At 39.5% G+C, this 24288-nt stretch overlaps 1 protein-coding gene across 2 annotated transcripts; it reads left to right on the top strand.

Moving 5' to 3' along the window:
* The first annotated feature begins 251 nt into the window (after positions 1-251).
* LOC128510316 (6-phosphofructo-2-kinase/fructose-2,6-bisphosphatase-like) lies at positions 252-23894 on the top strand. Of its 2 annotated transcripts, none has more exons than XM_053482522.1 (15): positions 252-534; positions 4882-5007; positions 5263-5359; positions 6224-6290; positions 6454-6528; positions 8159-8215; positions 8798-8919; positions 9874-10081; positions 10599-10745; positions 10894-10998; positions 11281-11410; positions 12126-12188; positions 12838-12902; positions 14992-15117; positions 23082-23894. In XM_053482522.1, the coding sequence occupies exons 1-15, from the start codon at positions 483-485 to the stop codon at positions 23139-23141; spliced, it is 1500 nt and encodes a 499-aa protein (XP_053338497.1). In that variant the 5' UTR covers positions 252-482; the 3' UTR covers positions 23142-23894. The 2 variants fall into 2 exon arrangements, with proteins under 2 accessions (XP_053338497.1, XP_053338496.1); XM_053482521.1 differs by lacking the exon at positions 252-534 and adding an exon at positions 3289-3421.
* The last annotated feature ends 394 nt before the right edge of the window (positions 23895-24288 follow it).

The following is a 24288-nucleotide window of genomic DNA, read 5'->3' as shown; positions in this document are numbered from 1 at the left end:
TTCATGAGGACCAAAGTGCCGCTGCATCGCTCCTTAGGTGGAAGTCCTAGTGCAGCACGATCAGCTGGTTTGTGTGTAATGTACAGTAGGAACATGGAAACCATATCGATGAAAGAAGGTTAAAAACATCAGAATTAAAAAACTTACTAAATGAACCTTAGATGCTGTTAAAAATTATCATTTACACTGGTTTGTTCCTTATATATCGTGTTAAACTTGAACTCTTGAGGTTATGATATCACACCACCACCACCACCACATGGCATTAAAATTCAGCTCGGTGTTTGTTGAAATCTGAGCTGTACATTTGTCTGTTCAATATGACACATTTATTCCAATCTGGCAACCGTGGCTATATCTGACGCTCCTGTGGACTGAGCAGCTTGTGGGGAGTCGTGTGGATAATTATAAACACACACACACACAGAAGCAGTAAGCAGTCTGTCACTTCATGTCCGTGTTGCTCGGCTGCACTGAAGCACATGGAGGAGAGAAAGCTCGTGATCAGGAAACGCGTGCGCTGTGAGAGTACAGGTGAGAGTCGAGGGTTCGTGCATGATCTGAGTTTGCTTTGGGTTTTGACCTGCAGCTTAGGTTTCACCCGGCTGCGTGGTACAGGGATGATGGGTCACTACGGGTCACCAAGGGTCACTGACAGAACTCACAGTCTGCAGCAGAAGATTTACTTTGTTATTATGCACTATTATTCTTGTTGCTGTTGTTGATCTTCTTCTTATCATTATAATGTTTACTACTACATGTAACAGGTTGTTACTAATATGTTATTAACTCATTATCGTTATTATACATGATATATTGTTATTAATAACCAAGTTAAATGATGCTATAATAACAATATTGCAATCATATAAAAATCTAATAATTGTTAATGATAATAATAATAATAATAATAATGTATAATTATTATATAAAATATAAATAGTTTAATAATATTATCTATAAAATGTTATATTATTTTATTATTATACAATTAATGACACATTAACAATATAACTTTATATTTTGTATAATAAAGCTGTAAAAATATTATACTGTTAATTTCCTATTTTTTTAAATCTTAAAACACTTTAAAATTAATATTTTAATGAATATTTTAATTAAAATAATACCATTCTTGTCATTATTATTATTATAATTATTAGCAGTAGTAAAAGTAGTAAAAAAATAAAACAAAATCATAATAATGTCCACATTTTCACGTATTACTATCTAAAATATTTATGAGTTAATTATTAATTTATACATTTATAAATTCTGTTCAGTGTACTGTATATCTTACATCATAAATACAAATAACAAAAATACTAAACTCACCAATTAATTAGAACCCTTGATGGTTCCTCTGTGGGTTTGTGTAGATCCGGAAAATAGCTTGAAATAGTATCCTCAGAACCTGTAATTAATTATCAAACTTAAAAACATGTTTTCTAATACAAATTATAATAATAATATGACTTTCTGAAGTCAGTGTTAGTTACAGTCACCTGCAACAGGCAGAAAAAATACTTTGTTTTTTGAATGCTGTAGATTATGTTGTTTTATTAAAGTCTTAAGGTGACAATCAAAAAAATCTGTATTTAGACTGTCATGAAGGAGATGTTACCTGTCTTTACCATGTCTTTACTTATATACTTATTAACTGTAATATTAGTATAATATTGTAATATACTATAATATTAGAAGCTGCTTACATTTTGGAAAATCTTTTTTCTGGTGGAATTTTGTGTGGATGGTGAGATTCATGGTCTCTAATTTCTTTTTTTTTCAGGTTTTCTGAGAATTATGGTTTATAATAATTATTATTTTGTACATATCTGCTGCTAGTGAGGCATTTTCTAACAAGTTTGTGTGAATAAACATTCAGCCTGGATGCACAATAATAATAGTAATAGTAATAATAATAATAATAATAATAGTAGTTATAGTAATAATAATCCTGGTGTAAGGAGACACCTCCTCTCTGACACTCTCTTCAGTCATGAATAAGACTGAGCTGAATATCGAAACCCACTTTGTGCTTGTTGATCTGCTGTTTAACGTGTCATTTAGCTCTATAATGAGGGCTGCGAGCTAATGTTTGCCCTGCACTGGCCTGAAAGCTCATCCTTCAGAGGAGCCAAGAACACTGACACACATTGCCAAGTTCCTGAAACTCAAGTGTTGATTTACAGAGCTGTTCACTGTCTGGAGGGACATCAGGGACATGTAGAAGAGAAGAGTGTACACGTCCAACACAAGCACAAAACCTCTGCTGCACTAAGTGTTGGCTCATCTCCCGGTTTGATTAAATGATCCATAATCCTGTTCATGGAAACTTCATGTCTGATTGAATCTTTACTATCTGTAGTTAGTTTACCTTCAGCCTCAGCAATCAGTAAGCCCTTAATTTTATCCTAATGATCCCAGGAACACTGGGTATAAGGCAGAATACACACTCTCGCACTATACACCAAGGACCTATTTGGAGTCGCAAGTTTTTGGAAATGTGGAGAACGTGTGAAACTCAGCACAGACGGTAAGCCGAGCTCAGGATCGAACCCTGCTGGCTCAGTCCGGGCATCTGTGAGCATGTTTGATGTGAATTCAGTTGCCACGTATCATCTAATCTAAAAGCTCTTGTAAAAAAGCAGATCAAAATGTTTCTTCATTAATAAATTGTTAGGAACATATCTACATTTTGCAAAACTACCATGAGATAAGGACTTACTATGTTTATTCAGTCATGAGATTATGAGTCAGGAAGAAGGGGGTGTGGCCTTTCATGATTGTTTTTAAATTGTTTTCGGATATAAGATAATCAGGAAACAATAGAGATCAATGATTGGACATTGGGAGAAAATAATGATGAGTGATTTCACGTTTGGAAACGATTGATGTCAGGAACCCGTTGTTATCAATCATTGGACGTTGAAAACAATTATGTCCAGTGATTAGATGTTGGGTAACAATGGTAATATATGATTGGACCTTTGGGAAACAACAACAACAACAATAATAATAATAATAATAATAATAATAACAGGGACAATCTTATCGTTTTAATTCATACACATTCACATTTTATACAAACTTCAATAATTTTTTTGATGATGTAAAGCTGCAATGACAATTGTTAAAAGCGCTATTCAAATAAAATTGTGTGTGTGTGTGTGTGTGTAGGGTAGTAGTAGGGTAATCCAAATGAATCATCCGCTCGTCGAAGTCCAATGCTCAGACTTTAGCCTTATAGGACAGACCCCTCCACACACACACACACACACACGGCTGGATAGATACCTGTACTTCTTTGTGACAAAGGCACACACTGAAATGGCTCACCTGCAGAGCGAACTTACCCAGAATCCCCTGGAGAAGACCTGGGTCCCATGGATGAACAGTAAACTGAGCCGAAGACGAGGGTGTAAGTGACATCAGAGCGACGTCTCTCTCTCTCTCTCACACACACTCCCTTATTCTCTTACATTCTCTAAAACTGGATAATTTTTACAATTTTAACTTTAAAAAGTTTTTTTAAGGTCATGGTAGAGTGTATGATTCATAGATCGTTATTATATAAAATGATTTTAGAGTTCGTCACTAATCAGAGAACACACACGGCTCTACAATGTCCTGCTCATACTGACCTCGGGGCTGTTAACCTCAGAGAAACAGAAGTTCATGGTCCTTTTATGGTTCATGATGATCCATGGTCCACAAAGCTACCTAAATTATAAAACTCCCCATTTACATCTGACTCCACAAAAAATATTATTATCCATAAATTATGTTGAGTTTCGTAGGGCTTTAGGGATGGATTCCAGTCTAAAGAAATGTTCTGTATTGACTTGGACATGTCTCAGAGTTGGGCGGTGGTCTGGCTGAGTACAGTCTTGGTCTAAAAGTTTGTAAAAGTATTGTTTGCGTTATCTTTTCTTTTCACAAGCACAAAGTTTGACAAGAAATAAATCCTTACTTGTGAATCAAATCAAGCCGGTTAGCCGCGGAAAAGCTTACGTATTACAATTATTTGTGCTTTTATTTGGACTTAACCTTGACGTCGTTTTAAATGGTTAAGACTTTATTCTTGATTTGATCTTGGCTTGTCCTGGTCTTAAATTAGTCTTTCTTTACTATAAAAAAACTGCTGCTATACAAACTTATTAAACACCTCCTAAATTATTAAAGATTTAAAAATGTCACTGTCGTGTCATAATGCAAATGAAGTGGGGAGCAAAATAAGGGGAGATAGTTTCTAAATCTGGCGGCACGGTGGTGTAGTGGTTAGCAGTGTGGCCTTGCACCTCCAGGGTCTGGGTTCGATTCCCGTCCCTGTGTGCATGTAGTTCACATGTTCTCCCCGGGCTTGGTGGGTTTCCTCCGGGTACTCTGGTTTCCTCTCACAGTCCAGTGATATGCAGGCTAGGCTAATTGGCGTTTTCAAATTGCCCAGAATGAGTGTGTATGTGTGTGTGCCCTGTGATGGATTGGCACCCTGTCCAGGCTGTACCCTGCCTCATGCCCTAAGTCTCCTGGGATAGGCTCCAGGTTCCTGCGACCCTGAATACAGGATGAAGCGGTATAGGCGATGAGTGAGAGTAAGAGTTCCTAAATCCCAGCAGGAGAGCTCAGTCCAAAAACTTTGGACTAGTAATTAGAAGGTTGTAAGTTTGAATCCCATTGTCACCTGTAACCCTTTACTGTTTAGTTGTGTAAATGAGGTAAATTGCTCTGGATAATGGTGTTGGTAAATTTAATAAATGTCAATTCACAAAGATTTTCTTTGTGCTAATAATTATATTGTTTTGGCTCTGGGCAAGAGCTCATTCCTCACGCTCTAAATTCACACATTTTGGAAAAAAAACACTTTTGTTCCTATTCCAGCATCTGTACCGCAGTTCACCAACTCACCCACTTTGATCGTGATGGTCGGTCTACCAGCCAGAGGAAAAACCTACATCTCCAAAAAGTTAACACGCTACCTCAACTGGATTGGCGTTCCTACAAAAGGTAAAGGAGAAAACAACAGATTTGCATAATGATTGAACTGTGGATTACTAAAGCATTACCCCTAAATAGATAAAAACTATAAAAATTCAATTACAAGAATATTTAAAACAATAGCTTCAATAGAAGCCAAACAGCTTAATTACTTTTAGTAATAATCTTTAGTTGTATATTATTTTCTTTCCAAAAATCTGTATAATGAATTAATTTATTAGTGTTGTGTCTGTGATAGATTATCATCTCCTTTACCTTTAACAGTGTTTAATGTTGGACAGTACCGCCGGGAAGCCGTTCAATCCTACAAGAGCTTTGAGTTTTTCCGTCCCGACAATGAAGAGGCCATGAAGATCCGCAAGTAAGAGACACACTCCTCTCAGTGCTTATCCAACAACGTGTATCCAGTTTTGGACAATTCTTACACACCAATGAGCTCATCTCTGTCACATGGAAGCAAAATGCTATCCACCACCTTCGGCATACGTGAGCTTGTGATTGGCTAGTGAATGATAGTAGCAAATAGTTAAGATGCTTCCATTGGATAATTATCGCAGTGATTAATATTTTTCAGCAGCAACAAGTTCATTAACCCTAACTTCTCTGTTTGGGAAGGGTTAAATTGTTGTCCTGCATTAAGCAAAGAAAACAACTAAGGAGTTTGCTAAAACTACTAAAATTGGGTTAAAACTGTCCAACACATTATTTAAACCTGGAAGGATGGGGTGAACAAAAATCTTCAAGAAAGAGATGTTTTTTTTAAATTTATTTTATTTTATTTGTTGGGGCTCACTTAAATGTTTGCTGAAAAACAAAGTGTAAAAAGTTGGTCAGGTCTAGGTTCAGCAACGTTATTTGCGCAAAAAATTTGGTTGTCAACCTGAATGTACTGAATAACCAGATTTTCCATCAATGTATTTTTTTTTCTTTCCATTGAGAATCTTTAGGATGTGCTAGAGAAGGCTCGCTCTCCCATTAATAGAAGATCTTGAAAAGAAATTAATGCGACTCTAGACAGAAATAAATTTGGCGACATTCCATAAACTTATTGAAATGATGCCATGGCTGTAATCAGAGCAAAAGGAAATATTAGAGTGTGTGACGTCTTTGGCCAGGCAGTGTTTTTTATTAGATGAAATGGCATTTTTTGCACGTATGCAATGAATACGTGTTGTTGTAATGTTTAAGGTCTTAATATAATATCCGTGTGTGTTTTTGTGTTCAGAGCCTGTGCACTTGCTGCCCTAAAAGACGTAGCGGATTACTTCAATCTGGAGCAGGGCCAAGTGGCGGTAAGTGAACATTTCCTTTTTCTTTCTTTATGTCTTCCTATAAATACAACGCCACGCCCAAGACATGTTCTAATAACAAAAGCACATGAACTAAAGCCTACAGTTTAACGTAACTTATCTTGTGCAGTTGGCTTTAAACAATTGGCACGCCTTTTGCCTGCAGGTGTTTGATGCCACAAACACGACACGCGAGAGGAGGGAGGTCATTTTGTCATTCGCCAAAGAGAATGGTTACAAGGTAAAAAAAAAAAATTAAAAAAAGGTTTGCTTTGAAACATTTTCCACATGCATTAGATATAGTTCTTTAATTAAGTGTATTTTTCAAAAATGTTTCATTCCTCCTTTAATTTTATTTATAGATTTATCCTTATCAAAGTCTTTTTTATTGGAAAAATAAACAAGTTACATATACATACATGGTACACTATTATATATTTTTTCATATACCCATTCCCCTCCCCCCACCCAAAACATTTTATACATTTTCTTTGTTAATCTGCAGCACATTTTTAAGATTTTTTTTTTATCAATAGGCAATTTTCTACTTTTCCACGCAACAAAAACATGGTTCATAAATAATAGAATTACACTGATCAGCTGTAACATTAAAAACAAAGACAGGTGAAGTGAATATAATTGATTATTCTGTTACAGAGGCACCTCAAGGAGGACAGTAGGATAGATTAGGGAGCAAGTAAACAACAGTAGGTTCTTAAAGTTGTGTTGGAAGCAGGAAAAATGGGCAAGCGTAAGGATTTGAGTGACTTTGACAAAGATCAAGTTGTGATCGCTAGATGACTGAGTAAATTTATCTCCATAACTGCAGTCCTTGTGTGATTTTCCCGGTATGCCGTCATTAGTATCTACTAAGGAAGGACCACTGGTGCACTAGTGATAGGGTCATGTGACCTTCGGTGATGCATGAGGGCAATTAAAGCCTAGTCCGTCTGGTCTGATCCCACAGAAGAGCTACTGTAAAACAAAGTGCTGAAAAGTGAATGCTGGCTCTGATAGAAAAGACTGTGTAGCCTAAGTCAAGTCTGGATGCCCGTGCTGACCCGTAACCTCCACCCAAAGCTCCTGCAATGGGCAGGTGAGCATTAGAACTGGATCAAGGAGCTTTGGAAGAAGGTTGCCTGGTCTGATGAATCTGTTTTTTTTTTTTTTTTATTAAAAGGAGATTAAAAATCACCCCGGTAAAATATTTTTTACAAATCATAGTTAGGAAGCCAGAATGGGTCCAGAGAGGGTCAGCCAGAATACGGCACATTTACAATTAGGCATGCTCAATAGTCCAACAGTGGCAGCTTGGTGGTGCTGGGGCTTAAACCACCAACCTTCTGATCAGTAACCCAGAGTCTTCACTGTTTGAGCAACCGCTGATTATCATGCGGATGTCGGGGTGTGTGTGCATCATTTATCTGCTGAATATATGGCACCAGGATACACCATGGGAAAAAGGAAAGCTGGTGGAGGCAGTGTGATGATAAGTACAATGTTTAATGTACCACCTACCCAAACACTTGCTGACCAAGTACACGCTTTTTGTAGAAACGGTGTTAGTCAGTGGCCTCTTTCAACAGGACAAACTGCGCACATTGTTGAGTTTAACCCCTGGAAATTCCGCAGATCACAATCAAAGATTGTACGGGAGTTAATCATGCACATTCTAGTGGAGTCCACACCTTGACTGGTTAGAGTTGTTTAAATGGCACAAGCGGGCCAATATTAGGCTGCTAGTTTCATGGTATGGCTGATCAGTGCATTCAAATGATACAGTCTTGTTTGAAGTGTTTAATTTCTGATTTAAAGTGCTCAATTAAATTTGATTCTTAATCTCTTCATACAAGTGTTTTATTCTCTTTTAGGTGTTTTTCATTGAGTCAGTGTGTGATGATCCTGAAATCATTGCTGAAAATATAAAGGTAAATACATTCAGATGAAACTCCATTGTTACACACAACATAAAAATTTTGTTGTCTTTCACTAAAACACAGCTCTTTTTTCAAGTGAATAAAAAAAAAAGATAAAAAAGAAAAAAAGTGCTGATATGTTAGGATTATGCAATAGAGGTGCACAAGTTCAAGTATTATTCTTGGAGTCTTGGATTTGTGCTTTGTACTATAACTGATGTTCATTTAATTTAATTAAAGACGATCTGCACTGGTATTTAACCCAACTTCCTGACATCAACATTAGCTTTCTTATTATTATATATCAGTGCAAAGAATGAAAAGAAAAAACAGTTGTCTTATGTTTTTGTATAATCTTGGTTAAAAAAATGGCAATTAAGCTTACTCATTAGCATATCAAGCCACGCCTTCTTGTTCAACCCACCTCAGCTCAGGAAGCTCAGGTGGCATTTAAGCAGGAGTTTATCCCATTTCTTTATACACTTTACCAGATATCCTTTAGAAAAAGATTTTGGTTACATTCTTGTCATGCATAAGGAAATTATAATTTATTTACTTTTATATATAACATCTTGTATTTTTGCTTTCATGCAGCAAGTGAAGCTCAGCAGCCCGGACTACATCGGCTGTGATAAGGAGGAAGCCGTGAAAGATTTTCTGAAGAGGATCGAGTGCTATAAGATCACATACGTCGCTCTGGATGACAACAAAGACAGGTTTTCTTTTCATTTTGTTAAGCTGCTTTGAGACAATGACTGTTGTTAAAAGCGCTATATAAATAAAATTTGATTCAATTGCATCAACAGATATAATAATTAGGATGACTATGGAGAGATTAGACTGTAAGAACGTAACCCATTTTAAAGACATTTTAAAATGGGTTAACCCATTTTAAAATGGGTTAACCCATTTTAAAAACTCACCTGCTTTAAACATGGACGCCATCAGGTTACAAATTTAAACTAGATATACAGTATATATACATTTTAATCGGACATGATGCGAATGCGACTAGATAACATTGTAACTTCTACTGTATCTGAAAAACAATAACAATTATTCACCTGATATACACTTCATGGCAATAGGGCAGTGTTGGATCGGTGGGTTAGGCCTCTGAGTTACTGATCGGCAGCTCGAACCCTAGCCAGCTTGCCGCTGTTGGGCCCTTGATCAAGGCCCTTAACTCTGTCTGCTCCAGGTGTGTGTATAATGGCTGACCCTGTACTCTTTTTATGCACTGCTGTAAAAATATATAAACATATAAACATGTTCACTTTCGCTTTTTATTCTATAGGTTCTGTATGTCACTTACCAGCCTCATGAAACTTCTTCTCCCTGCAAACACACCTAAGCTTGCAAACCACATGGTCACATGGTCTAAGCCTTGATCTTGGAAATAACTATATCACCACACAGTGTTATAATGTGATATGCAAGCACGATGTCTTAAGAAGTGGTCTATGCACAATATTTAAAAAAAAAAGAATTATAATCAATCATGCAGCAGTAGAGGAGGGTGTGGTTAAACAGTGTTGATGCAAAAGTCTCATAGAGATATTCCATCTACAGTACTGTGAAAGGTCTTTATTTCTTTAGAACAAAAAACAGACTCACAGTGTGTGACGTTAAGGTCTCTCTCTCTCTCTCTCTCTCTCTCTCTCCTACAGACACCTGTCCTATATAAAGATCTTTAACGTAGGCAGCAGGTATTTAGTGAATCGTGTTCAGGATCACATCCAGGGCCGGATCGTTTATTACCTGATGAATATTCACGTCACGCCGCGCAGCATCTACCTGTGCAGACACGGAGAGAGCGAGCTCAACCTGCTCGGCCGCATCGGGGGCGATTCGGGTCTCTCGCCACGAGGAAATAAGGTCTTTAGAGTTTATGTTAATGATGATATTATTGGCCGATGTAAGGAATAAAACTCAACAGGGCATTTCTGCATGTCATGATGCAGAAATACTGTAACCTTAGCAATCTTAGAGTTGATGAAGTTTCATTAAAAATGTTCATTAAATAACAAAATGTATTGTTTTCATCCACTTAGTTATAATTTGTTCCATTTACCTGTTGTCTCTTATGTTATAGCAGCTACTGTATAAAAAGCCATCTCGTGATACAGTTTTTAACGTTACAGACAAACCGCTAAACATGAACTGCTCCATCATGAAGGTGGCAGAAAATATTTAAATTACAAAGCGCTGACACTGGAGACTCCTTCCATAAATGTGGAAGTGCATGAGTTTTTACTATACAAACAGTGTGATTTAGAAGTATTGTAGGCAATGTGTGCTCTGCCAGATTTTGCTCTTTACTAATTCTCTCAACCATAATAAGTTGTGTTTTATATAATAGTGCATGAACGCAGGAGCTGTTTTTCTCTTTTAGTTTGCGGCAGCTCTGGGGAAGTACATCAGGAGTCAGGGTATCCTGGACCTGAAAATCTGGACGAGTCACATGAAGAGGACGATCCAGACTGCCGAGGGAGTCGGGGTGCCGTACGAGCAGTGGAAAGCTCTCAATGAGATCGATGCCGTGAGTACTGACAGAAACAATCGTAATTGTATTTGATCGTAAGGGCATCTGTTCCCACAGACCTCCAAGAGTTCACTAAATATTAGACATTTTATGTCAATTTGCAGGTATTCTGATGAAGTGTATGTGTTTGTATGTGTGTGTTTAGGGTGTGTGTGAAGAGATGACATATGAAGAGATTCAGCAACACTTTCCTGAAGAGTTTGCACTGAGAGACCAAGACAAATATCGCTACCGTTACCCAAAAGGAGAGGTAATTACATACTTCTAATGGTTTACTTTAAAATATATAATCATTATTTAAAATATAATATTTAAAGTCTCATGTCAACCAACAATTATTAATATTACTTAACTTGCTTGTAAAAGTTTTTTTTTTTTATAAATGTGGCAAAATAATAATTTACATTTAAAGACGACCTTGGACATGCTGGTCATACATTATATTGTTGTTACCACTATTGATTTATTATCACTAAATATTAAACAAAACTCTAGATGACTTTACACCTTGACCTTGTCCTCCTTATGCTAGTCGTATGAGGATTTGGTCCACAGACTGGAGCCCGTGATCATGGAGTTAGAGCGGCAGGAGAACGTTCTGGTCGTCTGTCACCAGGCAGTCATGCGCTGTCTGCTCGCTTATTTCCTGGACAAAAGTGCAGGTCAATACAATACTTCAAAGCTCCAGGGTGTCTTTCACAGATTGCTTTTCTTTGGGCTTTTTCAAATAGTCTGGGTCAAAATCTACAGCAGCTTATTACAGAGGAACAATAATCCAGAATTCTGGCTAGAAACCAAGGTCTTATTAGGTCTTTTAGCTTATGTTAGCTCACACAAGGGATGATTATTAACATTTATGCATGCTTTTACTAATAATTTAGTATGCTAACATATTATTAGCATTTATGATTTTTTATTTTTTTTTGTATTTACAAAAAAAGCTCGCTGGCTACCCAAAGTCTATGAAAATTAGCTTTTTTGTATTTAAAGAGCTCATTATGGACTCAAAAGCTCGAACTTATAGCTGATATCGTTTTTACATATCGACTAAAATACATGCTGGGAGGATTATATTAGTATTATATTAGTTTTCACTATTATTATTATTATTATTATTATTATTATATTTTATTGTAACTATTATTTAATTCTTATTCACAGTGCATTTTGGATAATACACATATAATTGATTTTACATTCTGGAGTTACAAAAGTTTTCCTAAAATTGCTTACTTTCTAGTAGAAAGTGGAATGTGTGGCTTAAGAACATGATGCAAAAAGAAAAAAAATAAATAAATAAATAAACATAAAGTAAATAAAGAGATTCTGTATGATTTCATGTTTGGGTTTTTCATTGTTTCTTCTCTTTTTCTTTAGATGATCTGCCATATTTAAAATGCCCTCTTCATACAGTACTGAAGCTAACCCCTGTGGCTTACGGTAAGTTTGGTCAATGTTTATAAATAATGGGTGGCCACAGCGAATCATCTGCCTCCATCTAACCCTATCCTCTGCATCCTCTTCTCTCACACCAACTAACTTCATGTTCTCTCTCGATGCATCCATAAATCTCCTTTATGGTCTTCCTCTAGACCTCCTGCCTGGCCGTTCAAACCTCAGCATCCTTCTACTGATATATTCACCATCTCTCCTCTGAACATGTCCAAACCACCTCAATCTGGCCTCTCTGACTTTATCTCTAAAAATAAAGAAGCTGGAACACTTACTGAAAATATCCCCTTAGCTTATGCTACAGTAGATGTGCACCTAACTTTAGCAGTAAAAACTCAGTAATATTTAGGAATAAAATTCCAAATTAGTTAAATTGTTGAAAGTAAAGGTTATTAGTTTATATGTATAAATTAATGACTTTCTGTTCCAGTAAACATTAAGACGTGTTAGCTTATAGTGATCTATGCTAAGTTGTAGCTATATTTTTTGTTTGTTTCTTTCTTTTTAATGGTTGATACTGATAAAAATGAAATCAATAATCAAGGTGAAAATTTTGTTCAAAATGATCTCTGTAGTTTAAGAAATCTATCATTGACTTGTACTCTCTATCTCTCTCTCTCTCTCTCTCTGATCTCAGGCTGTAAAGTCGAGTCAGTTTTCCTGAATATTGAGGCAGTGAACACACACCGAGACCGGCCGGTGGTGAGTTTTCACTTTTTTCACTCACTTTTCATCTGTAACGCTTTATCCTGTATTCAGGGTCAGACTTGTTAACTCTGGCAGAACAAAGCATATTTACAGAACAAAACAATCTATTGCACAACACTCATGCATTGAAAACAGCCACAAGAATAAATATAATAGAACAATATTTAACATAATTAACAGCATCTATCAACCATAAGAATTATACAGAATACAACTACAATGTATATAACTATATTAAATATGTTAACACTTTTAGTGACAGGCCAGATAATTAACCAGATATAGCACACAAGGGGCAAGTGGGCGGAGCTTGTAATAATGCAGAACACTGATCACCTTCATTTTAGGACATTTTTCAGATAAATTTCATGATTTAATTTCTTGTGTCTTTGGTGATTTTCTCACAGTAATGTTTTATTGTTGCTGATTTAGCTTGATTTTACATTTCTATCCATGATTCATGTAAATTCCATCATTTTTGACCCCATACGGTTTTTATGGTCTTTTTGAGGAAGATCATTAATTTGTGTAGATCATTAATTGGTCACAACATTTGCCTCATTCATATTTCTTAAAATAAGTGTGAGTGTCTCACTGTGAGTATAGTGACAATTTTCTCCCTAAAAATAAATGTTTTTGATTCGCTTTATTTATTTTCCCACAGGAATGTTTTATTGTTCCTTAACTAGGTACTGAAGCTTATATAGATTTTTTTTTTTACAGATTTATTGCTCTTGATCCAGGTAACTTCTGGTAAAAGATCCCTCTAAAGGCTTTTTTATTTGGGTTGTATAATGGAAAATTATACTGTAAATATAAATCTGTAAAATACAAAAAAGACGTGTCAGTTATGTATCTAAAAGGTATATTAAATAGTTTGGCAAATATTTATAGCTACAGAAATTCTCCAAATTCTCTAATCAGCTAAGAAGTACAAAAAAAAGTGAATGTTAGCTATCTAAATTATCTTTGTAATGCTGTTTACAAAACTAAACAAGCATACACAGTATGAAAATTTACTGTGGTGGGTAGAGTAGCCAAAATTGTACTCAAGTAAGAATAGCTGTACTTCAAAATAATATTAATCAAGTAGAAGTAAAAAGTAGTCTCCAAAATATTACTCAAGTAAGAGTAAAAATGAAAAGACTGCTTAATACTGAAAAGTATTGAGTAACTGTAATCTCACTTTTTTCACAAAGCTTTTTGAAACAAATACCTACTGTAGGTAACATATGTATGTTTGAACAGTGTAAACTATTTCCAGTGTATGATATGCTGTATATTCAGTTGCCCTACAAATGGCTTAGCAGATAGAAAATAACATTAGAACATGTGTACATGAGGTCCCACTTTACCATAAACTGTTTCCAGCAGAACAAATGTTAGAAACTTATATTTTTTAGCCTCTAGCTTATTTGCTAATTATATATTTTAACATTAAATAAAACAGCTAAACTAACCGCGACATGGGTTACCGCGACATCGCTGTCTACCATTTTTTACATGACTACGCTGTTATTGTCATTGCGGCTGATTGGTCAAACGGAGTCATGTGATTATTGTTGCTACGTCTGTGAAACACAGTCACGTGATAGATCCACCGGCTGCATTTTTCTGGCAAAGATAAAGAAAATCTAATGTGTAGAATAAATGGTTAGAACAGTAACGAGTCGAGTGTAGCCGAATGTAGCGGAGGAAGAGTAGCATTTGTTCTTCGCAAATCTATTCAAGTAAAAGTAAAAAGTCTGGTGCAGTAAAACTACTCATAGAAGTTTTTTCTTTTTTCAAAAAGTTACTTTAGTAAATGCAGGAGTAAATGTAACTTGTTACTACCCACCTCTGCTAATGATGTACTAGTAGGTCCTGGTTTTACTTTATTACTTTTATTATATCATTAAGAGTTTGATTTTACATCATTATATTTTAGGGCTATGTACTTTTTGTTCAAATGTACTCTCCGTCTCTACTTTTTTTTTTTCTTTTTTAGTCATTCTATATATACATGTCTTGGTTGATTTAGTCTTTTTTGTATTAGTGCTTTTCAATTTCATTTGCATTTATTTAAAACTTGCCTCTTTATTAGCATGCTGAAGCTGAGAGCAGTCAGAATCCACCATACCGTCTCACTCGTGTACAGCCCATGGCCAGTCCTACCCCAACTAAAGCCCCGTGCCTACCAGAGCTCGACCTCGCCGAGCTTAGTTTGCAGGTATCAGGATTAGATAAAGATGAGACCGAATCAAGCTAATCAGCAATAATTAACATTCTTTGATTTAATTAATACTGATTGTACGTGTTCAGCATCAAATACATGACGAAAATCTAACAATGATAACAACATGGATACTAAACATGTAAGTCTGAAGATGGATTCGAGTGCTTGGACACCTTAATTGCTTCTCAAATATGCATTTATTAATATCAGGTCTTAAAATATGTAAAAAATATATTTTCATTATAGTTTATTATTATTTAGGTTTTCATAAGTTGTGTCTAGGTAGTAAAAAGTACTTTGTCTGAAAATATCCACCAAAAACACCAGGAAAGATTATTTAGTGTCAATTTGAATTATTTATTGTCCTCAGGTGTGTGCACAAGAAAATGTTTGGGCATGATATAAAAAATTTAAATTAGCATACCAGGATGTGCTGGATCAAGTGCTATTTTATAAGCTGCTTACATAATCTTAGCATAATACTGAGTGTGTAAGCCATATCATTGTGTAATAAACTGGTCTTCTGTTAGCTTTGGTCAATTGCTTGGCATCTTCGTATGCTTGTACTATTATTATGATGTCTTTTCTTGTATATTTAAAAAATTAATTTTAAAAAATCCTACAAATATCTACAGGTGATTATAATAATATATACAGGCAATACCTGATCCAAAATATTTGCAAATATCCCTGCATAAATAATCACATCACCTTTGGGCTTAAATCTCCAACTTCAACTTACAACTTTCTGATAATACCATTAATCAACAATTAAATGTTAATGAATACTAACAAATAATTTAATAAATTGTATTATAAATATACAGTTTGACAGCAACATGAGAAACGTTATTTTTGGACTTCTGGGAAATAATTGTCCTCTGGCTCACAAGGTTGTCTATAACAAAACTTTTAATTTAGACAAAACATGACACCCACAGTGAAAATCCTACCTGCTTTACAAAACAGCGACTGTTGAGAGTGGACGAAATGTGCACAATATATTTTTGGGGAATGTTGAGAATGCACACTCTTAGCATCCTAAGAAGACTCTTAAGATATATCTCACTTAAAGTGTTTACTTTTCTAAGTGTGTTTCTCTAACTGTCCCTTAGGAGTCTTCCTAAGTCGCTGTCTCTTATGTCCGACGTTACAAAGCGCTGTCTACAGTGAAGGTCCTGAATTAGCTGACATCGATTGCTCAAAAATCGATTTTTGACTCCTTTTGTATGACAGCGTTAAGTAAGACAGCACGTTCTAAGCAAATTAAACATTGCACAAAATTCCTTCAATAACGTTTATTTCGCTACCTATCAATAGCATGCGATAATAGACAAATATATAAATTAAATCATCAAACTGTCGCTAATATTTACATGTAACCTGTAGTGACAGTGAATCGAACCAGGTATACAATCATAGTTGATTGACAAACAGTTGACAACACTCTTCACCAGCTTCAGAAACAATGTGAAGCATGTCAGTGGTTGGGGTTGTATGACGCACTATGGAATGAATACGATGAGATGCCAGAGTAGAGGTTTAATACCCCTATCTCACCTACGCGGTTTTGCTGTAAGTACGGTTTATTATGATTCAGCGCGAGTTTTGGTGCCGTGATTACGTTTCCATCTTACCACGCAAAAAAATTAAACATGTTTAACATGTGGATCTTCGTGGAACATCGGGCGAGCTCTTGAGGCGGCTCACAGTGCCTAATACCCCTATCTTAGCTATGCGGTTTGACTCACGGTGAGATGCGCTGTTAGGCACCGTGAGCTGCCGCGATTGCCCGCCGACGTTCCGCTAACGTTCTGCATGGTCCGCAAGCTTCCGCGAGAACCAGCAAAAAAATAAATATGTTTAAATTTTCACGCGAAAAGATGGAAACGTAATCACAGTGCAAAAACTCGCGGCGAATCATGATGAACCCTACTTATGGCCACCGCACGAAACTGCGTAGGTGGGGGGCCTCCGAGTAACCGGAGGACAGACTGCAGGTGGAATTGATCAGACGGCAGAAGGCCTTCCAGAACCGGGCGGTGAACTGGGGCCCCCTGTCCGAGACGATGTCCTTGGGGAACCCATGCAGGCGGACTACGTGTTCCAAAATCAGCTCGGCAGTGTCTTTGGGTGATGGGAGTCCGGTGAGGGCCACCAGGTGTACGGCTTTGGAGAACCGGTCGATGATGGTTAAGATGGTGTCTTTTCCTTCGGAAACCGGCAGGCCCGTGATGAAGTCTAAGGCGATGTGCGTCCAGGGCCGTCAGGGAACGGGCAAAGGCTGGAGCTCTCCAGAAGTAGGCTGGTTGGAGTCCTTGGCCCTGGCGCACACCGGGCACGCCTGAACGAACTCTTCAACGTCCCTTCTCATGGTGGGCCACCAGAACGCCCGTCTCACAAACTGTAGTGTGCGCCGAGTCCCTGGGTGTCCTGCGACGGGCAAGGAGTGGCCCCACTGGAGAACTTCGGGGACCAGACGCTGAGGAACAAAGAGTCGTCCAGGCGGCGCACTTGCCGGCCCAGTCTCCGCAGCCTGAGCCTGGCGAACCCTTGTCTCTATGTCCCAGGGGATGGGTGCAATGATCCGTGAGGTGGGGATGACAGGCACGGGGCATCTCCTCTTCTTGTTGACGAGAGAGGGCGTCGGCCTTTGTGTTCTTGGAGCCCGGGCGGTATGACAGATGGAAATTGAAGTGTTCAAAAAACAATGCCCACTGTGCCTGTCGTGGGTTGAGTTGTTTTAGATTCCGGATGGTGATGAGGTTCTGATGATCCGTCCAGACCATGAACGGCTCACTGGCGCCCTGGAGCCAGTGACGCCATTCCTCCAAGGCCCACTTTATGGCCAACAGCTCGAGGTCCCCTACCCCGTATCGCTGCTGAGTGGGATCGAATTTCTTGGAGAAGAAGCCACAGAGGTGTAGCTTCTGGTCTGGACCTCGCTGAGAGAGAACAGCGCCAGCGCCCACATCTGACGCGTCCACCTCTACAACGAACGGTTGGTTGGCATCTGGGTGAAGAAGAATGGGTGCATTGGTGAAGCGGTGACAGAGTTCTTGGAAGGCGGAGATGGCTTCAGGAGTGAGACGGAAGGGATGGGAGGAGGGCCTGGTCAGACTGGTTAGTGGTGCTGCAACTGTACTGTAGCCCCGAATAAAGCGACGATAGAAGTTCGCAAACCCGAGAAACTGTTGAAGCTGTTTGAGCGTCCTGGGTAGGGGCCAATGACGGACAGCTTCCAGTTTCTGCGGATCCATGGCCACACCCTGGGACGAGATGACAAAACCCAGGAACGTGGTGGAGTGCTGGTGAAAAGCACACTTTTCCAACTTACAGTACAGCTGGTGAGCGAGCAATCTCTTAAGAACTGCCCGTACATGTTGGATATGTTCTTCGGTGGTGCGAGAGTAGATGAGGATGTCGTCTAAATATACAAACACCCATCGGCCTAACATGTCTCTTAGGACATCGTTTATGAATTGTTGGAAGGCCGAGGGTGCATTGCATAGTTCAAAGGGGATGACCAGGCTCTCATAATGTCCTGTGGGAGTGATGAAGGCCGTTTTCCACTCATCACCCTCTCTGATGCGCACCAAGTTGTAGGCGCTCCGGAGGTCCAACTTTGTGAACACGGTGGCACCAGAGAGGGCGTCCAGGGCTGAGTTGGTGAGCAGCAACGGATGTCGGTTTTTGATAGTGATTTTATTCAACCCCCGATAGTCGACACATGGGCGAAGTTCTCCTCCTTTCTTCTTCATGAAGAAGAAGCCGGCGGCCGCTGGCGACGAAGAGGGCCGGATGGTTCCATGGCGAAGGGCACTGGCGACGTATTCCTCCATCGCCTGTGTCTCAGCCGCCGACAGTGAGTACAGGTGGCCACGGGGGGGAACAGAACCTGGCTGCAGCTCTATCGCCAGGTCGTAAGGGCGATGTGGTGGAAGGTTAGTAGGATTTCGTTTACAAAAGACTGCAGCCAGGTCACGGTAGGCGGAAGAAATAGCGTTGGTGTCGACATCGGGGGCCTCGGACTCCGTGGAACACGTCCCAGCTGGGTCCCGTAGGCACAGCTCAGTGCAGGTCGGCCCCCACTGAAGGATTCTATTTTTTGTCCATGAGATGAGGGGGTCATGTTGTAGCAGCCAGGGGTATCCGAGAATGATGGGAGGTGAGGAAATGGAGGTGAGGTGGAATTGGATGGGTTTGTGGTGTTGGTTGATGATGAGGGTGATGGTCTAAGTCTGGTGGGTGATGGGGCTGGATGACAGAGGCCGACCGTCGACGGAGGTGAGTTGCACTGGCTGGGATAACGCCTCAATTTTTACCCCCAGTTCTTTGGCATAAGTAGAGTCAATGAAGTTGCCGGTGGCACCGGAGTCGATGAACGCTGCACTTCTGACTCGTTTGTGGCCAAATTGGAGGATTACCTGAATAGTAAGACGAGAGGTGGTTGTGTTGATTGTGCTGGAGATTTGGAGGGAGCCCGGTGAGTTTCTCCTCCGGCTCACCGGGGCTGCGCGTTTCCTGGACGAAGAGGGCAGATCGCCCGGTGGTGTGCCGCGGACCCACAATAAGCACACAACCCCTCTCGATACCGGCGTGCGCGTTCTGCTGTAGTCAGGGAGGCGCATCCTAATTGCATGGGTTCCCCGGCTCCAGTGTCAACCACGGCAGGAGGTGGAGATCCGACAGGTCCAATGGTGGCAGCAGTGAAAATGGTCGGTGGTGGAGGTGTAGGATGGTGAGAGGTGAAAGCAGGCGGCAGGGTCCTCGGGGCTGGCTTCGGACGAGAGAGAAGGCGCTGGTCGATGCGGAGGGCTAGCTGGATTAGTCCCTCCAGCGTGGCTGGAAGCTCTCGTCCGGCAAGCTCGTCCTTTATGCGTGACGCCAGCCCCTCGTAGTAGGATGTCCGGAGGGCGGCGTCTCCCCAAGATGTCTGCACGGCGAGGGTTCTGAATTCCGCGGTGTAGCGGCTCACGGACAATCCACCCTGCCGCAGGTGATAGAGCTTAGTGTCGGTCTCCACCTCGCCCGCAGGGTGTTCGAAGGTGAGTCGAAGCTGGCGTGTAAATTCATTATAAGAATGGGCGGTGTCCGAGTCTGATTTAATCACTGCCGTGGCCCACTCTGCTGCCTGCCCAGTTAGCAACGAAACGAGAAGAGCAATGCGTAGCCGATCGGTGGAGTATTTGGTGGAATTAAACTCAAACACCAGATCGAGCGCTGTTAAGAACACACTACATTTCCCGTCCGTGCCATTCCATTTTTCTGGTAAAGCAAGAAAGACATCAGTAGAAGGGGGGGGAGCGGTGTGATGCGGAGCCGCGACCGCCGCGACGGGAGGCCGGCTAGCCGCGCCGTCAACAGCCGCCGGAGATCCGCGTTCTCCCGCCTGAGCTCCGCGATTTCGCGGCGCAAGGCCGAGACGTCTTGGACGCTCTGGCGCACAGTAGCGACCTCCCCGGTTAGCTTATTGATTAGCTCGGCATGCTGGTCAACCACGTCGCAGAGATGTGCGTAATCCGCTGGGTTCACCGCTTTTGGCTCAGTCATTCTGTCAGGATGAACTAACCTAGGCGACCAGATGACTTAGCTTTAGCGATTAGCCCAATGTAGCGTGGATGGTGAACCCAAACGCGGAAGAGAGCGAGTAGGTAGGATAACCACGCTTGTTAGTCTAAGGACTCTCACAAAAGGGGAGCAAGGGAAAAACACAAATTTAACCCGCGTCCTATAAACACACACTCAAGATCAGAAAGCGAAACCCAAATAAAGTGAGTACTCACGAACCGATGATGGACAACCAGAACCGACATGGGCTGAACTCAATGACTGAGTGCTGAATCGTGGTTTGTTTACTCCTCTTATACTTCCTGATTTGCGACCGCTTTACTTCCGGGTCCTAGTGCCGGTCGCCGATTGAGTGTGCATGACAGAGAGAGCTGATTGGCCGAGCTCTCTCAGGGGGAGGGATGAGAGGTACTTGTGCTCCCACATTAATCACGGCTCTACAGCCAATCAGGAGCGCCTGTGAGCTCGCGCACGCGGAAGGAGCGGCTAGCGCTTTCCTCCGAGTGTGTTACTCCGCCCCTAACAGTGCGTGAGCAAGCAGTTCGAAAAGATGCGGTCGGGTGAAGTCACGCGGTAAGGAGGAAACACGTAATAGTCTTCGCCCTCCCGACTGAGTGGTAGTAGTAGCCTAAATGTGGGAGCCCCCTAGTGACGGAGAGAAATTGGCTACGACTAATATTGGGGAGAAAATTGGAAAAAAAAAAAAAAAAAACATTTAAGAAACTGCATAGGTGGAATAGGGGTATAACACCGCATCTCACAGCGTGTCAAACCGCATTGGTGAGATAGGGTATAAAGCATTACAATCACTCAGAAAAATAACTTTAAAACTCCCAAGTTTATTTTCTCATTTAACAAAATCAAACTAAGTCCATCCAGTCATGAATGATGGCTAATGATCAATGAAACATATTTGAAAACAAAAAGCATCGGGACATAGAGCGTAAGTGCAACACATTGGCCTGGCAAGTGCAGGTCTGGGCAGGTCAAGAAGCTCCATAATCTGTAGCCTTGGAAGGTGAAACTCTCTTTTTAATCGCCACCACAGGCAAAATATGAAAAGGGCTAAAGTTTTGCCTAAAGGCAAAATTTACATAAACCTCACGGCTCCGAGAACGGCGCCATCTTCAGTTTATTACAACAACACGGTGTATCGCTGCCAAATTGTTTGCCACCTGTTTAATATTAAAGTGATCGCCAATTTTAATGCATTAGTCACATTATGAAACAGACTAATTAAAAGTCTCTCTATTAGTACTTATATAAAATAAAATAAAATTCTTAAACAGGCCTACAGTATATTCCATCATTAATACATTGATAACGTGCCATAATGTGCTTCCATACGCCGCTGATTTATAAAGACTGCTGCTCAGTGGCGGCGACTAGCGTCTTGAGCTGAAACTACGCTAAGAGTGAGTTAAGGTTGGTCCAGACCAACCTTACGAATGTGTGACTTACCTAAGAGATACTTAGCATACGAATGTTCCAGGAATCGCGCCTTAACGTTAAGAAAGGGGTTAAGGTACAACTTAAGAGCTACTTAGCGATAAGAAGCTTTCGAGAAACCAGGCCCTGAATGATAAGGTGATGTTATGCACATTTAAAGTGAACAATTCCAATAACAAAAGTGGACTTTATATTAACTTAAATCCTATTCCAGTTACACTAAACAGGGCAACATGGTGGTGTAGTGATTAGCACTGTCGCCTTGCACCTCCAGGGTCCGGGTTCGATTCCCGTCTCCGTGTGCATGGAGTTTGAATATTCTCCCCGTGCTTGGTGGTTTCCTCCGGGTGCTCCGGTTTCCTCCCACAATCCAAAGACCTGCAGGTTAGGCTAATTGGCATTCCCAAATTGCCCAAGTGTGTCAATGAGTGTGAGAGTGTGTGTATGTGTGTGTGCTCTGTGATGGATTGCCACCCTGTCTAGGGTTTACCCCGCCTCGTGCCCTATGTCTCCAGGTCCCCCGCAACCCATATATATATATAGCTCTTTTTTAACAACAGGATGATCGATCTATTGTGACAAAACTGTAGGAGGTACATTTATAGCATTTGGCAAAGCACATAAAATTCTTCCTGATATAACCTGAACAATTTAGACATAATGGTTTGCCACTTGTGCTTTTAAGCACCCCTGTGACATGAAGAAAAAAGAAAACTTGCACACTTGTACTATCAGTACTTCTTACTTTATTAAAAAAAAGGTTTTTCCTTTTAAAACTGCAGAATTGGAGAGATCTCATTTCGCTGTCAAACTGTTCATATGTAGCGACTATTGTTTGTTTTAGTAATACAAATTACATTAACTATTTCCTAATGTTATTTCATATTGTCACGTGTGTATTCCTAAAAAGATAAACGTGGTGTAATGTGATGTTACAGAACGTCAGTGTGGATCGAGATGATGAAGAGGCTCTCCTGACGGTTCCTGAACACATCTAAAGGCAGAGAAGAAAAAAAAAAAAAAAAAAAAGTCGTCTTTAGACATAGTTAAAAGCAGTTTGGATTTAATTACCGTGATTCTGATGTAATCAGTTAGATATGGGCTGAGGGTCTGTGAGGGCTTTGTTACAGGGACATGCCTTTTCCATGCCTGTTAATAAGGACTGCTTTACAAGGTCAGGAAACACAAGTTGGTCTGATCTTGAGTAGTCTTTACAGGGTGGAATACTGGAACAGTTGTTGTACAATGTAGTTTTAAGTTGAAGGGGTGGAGAGGTGATGTGAAACCATGAGCTACCTTTCATGTAAGATTTTATTATATAGTGACAGATGAACCTGAGAGAGCGAACCAGCAAACCAGTGCCGAGTCAAAAGCATAATACTACTATTACTACTACTAATGATTTTACAAGCCATATAAATGCTCCGTTTAATCATTGTTATTGTAATTAGTAAATGTAATTAATTAACACTCTGATATTTAATACTACATTCATTAAACAAATTAATAATTAATTAAGGAAGACTAGTAAAGTGCAGGTTTGTTGGTCACAGAAAACTGAGAAAAACATGATGTTTGTGTAAAAAATTCTTATTATTTCAAAGATGTTCACTGGCACACGGGTAGGCGATATGACATAGTACCATAATATTCAATATGATACACAAAATGCATCATGATATTTGGGTTTGCTTACAAACTCCTGGAAAAATGTTAATGATTGCATTTAAAAAATGTAAGAAAAAAATAAAAAGAAGGAAAGTAAAACTTTATTCATTATTTTCTTTTAAAAATTTTAAATGTATAAAAATATATGTAAAAATTATAAACAATTATTATATTAAATTAATACTGTAAAGCTATTCAAATATTCTTTTATAAAAAGTATTATAATCTTTTTAATAAATTGTATTTTTTGTGTTAAAACCTAAAACAATTTCTTAAATAAACCTTAATTTAAAAATAAATTCAAGCAAAAATATTTAGGCAATCTTTAAATTTGCACAACATTTTACAAAAATAATCTATATTAAACTATAATTAACTTATTGCCAGAATATTGTTGTCAACAGCTAACTTGCGCTCCCCAAAATTACCAGCAGAGGGAGCTAAGGTATAACAATAAAGAAAACTGACTTGTTCTGA

The sequence above is a fragment of the Clarias gariepinus genome, chromosome 22 (genome assembly GCF_024256425.1).
Source record: "Clarias gariepinus isolate MV-2021 ecotype Netherlands chromosome 22, CGAR_prim_01v2, whole genome shotgun sequence".
Taxonomy (NCBI): domain Eukaryota; kingdom Metazoa; phylum Chordata; class Actinopteri; order Siluriformes; family Clariidae; genus Clarias; species Clarias gariepinus.
The sequence above is the reverse complement of the archived record's forward strand: the minus strand, read 5'-3'. Positions and strand labels throughout refer to the sequence as shown.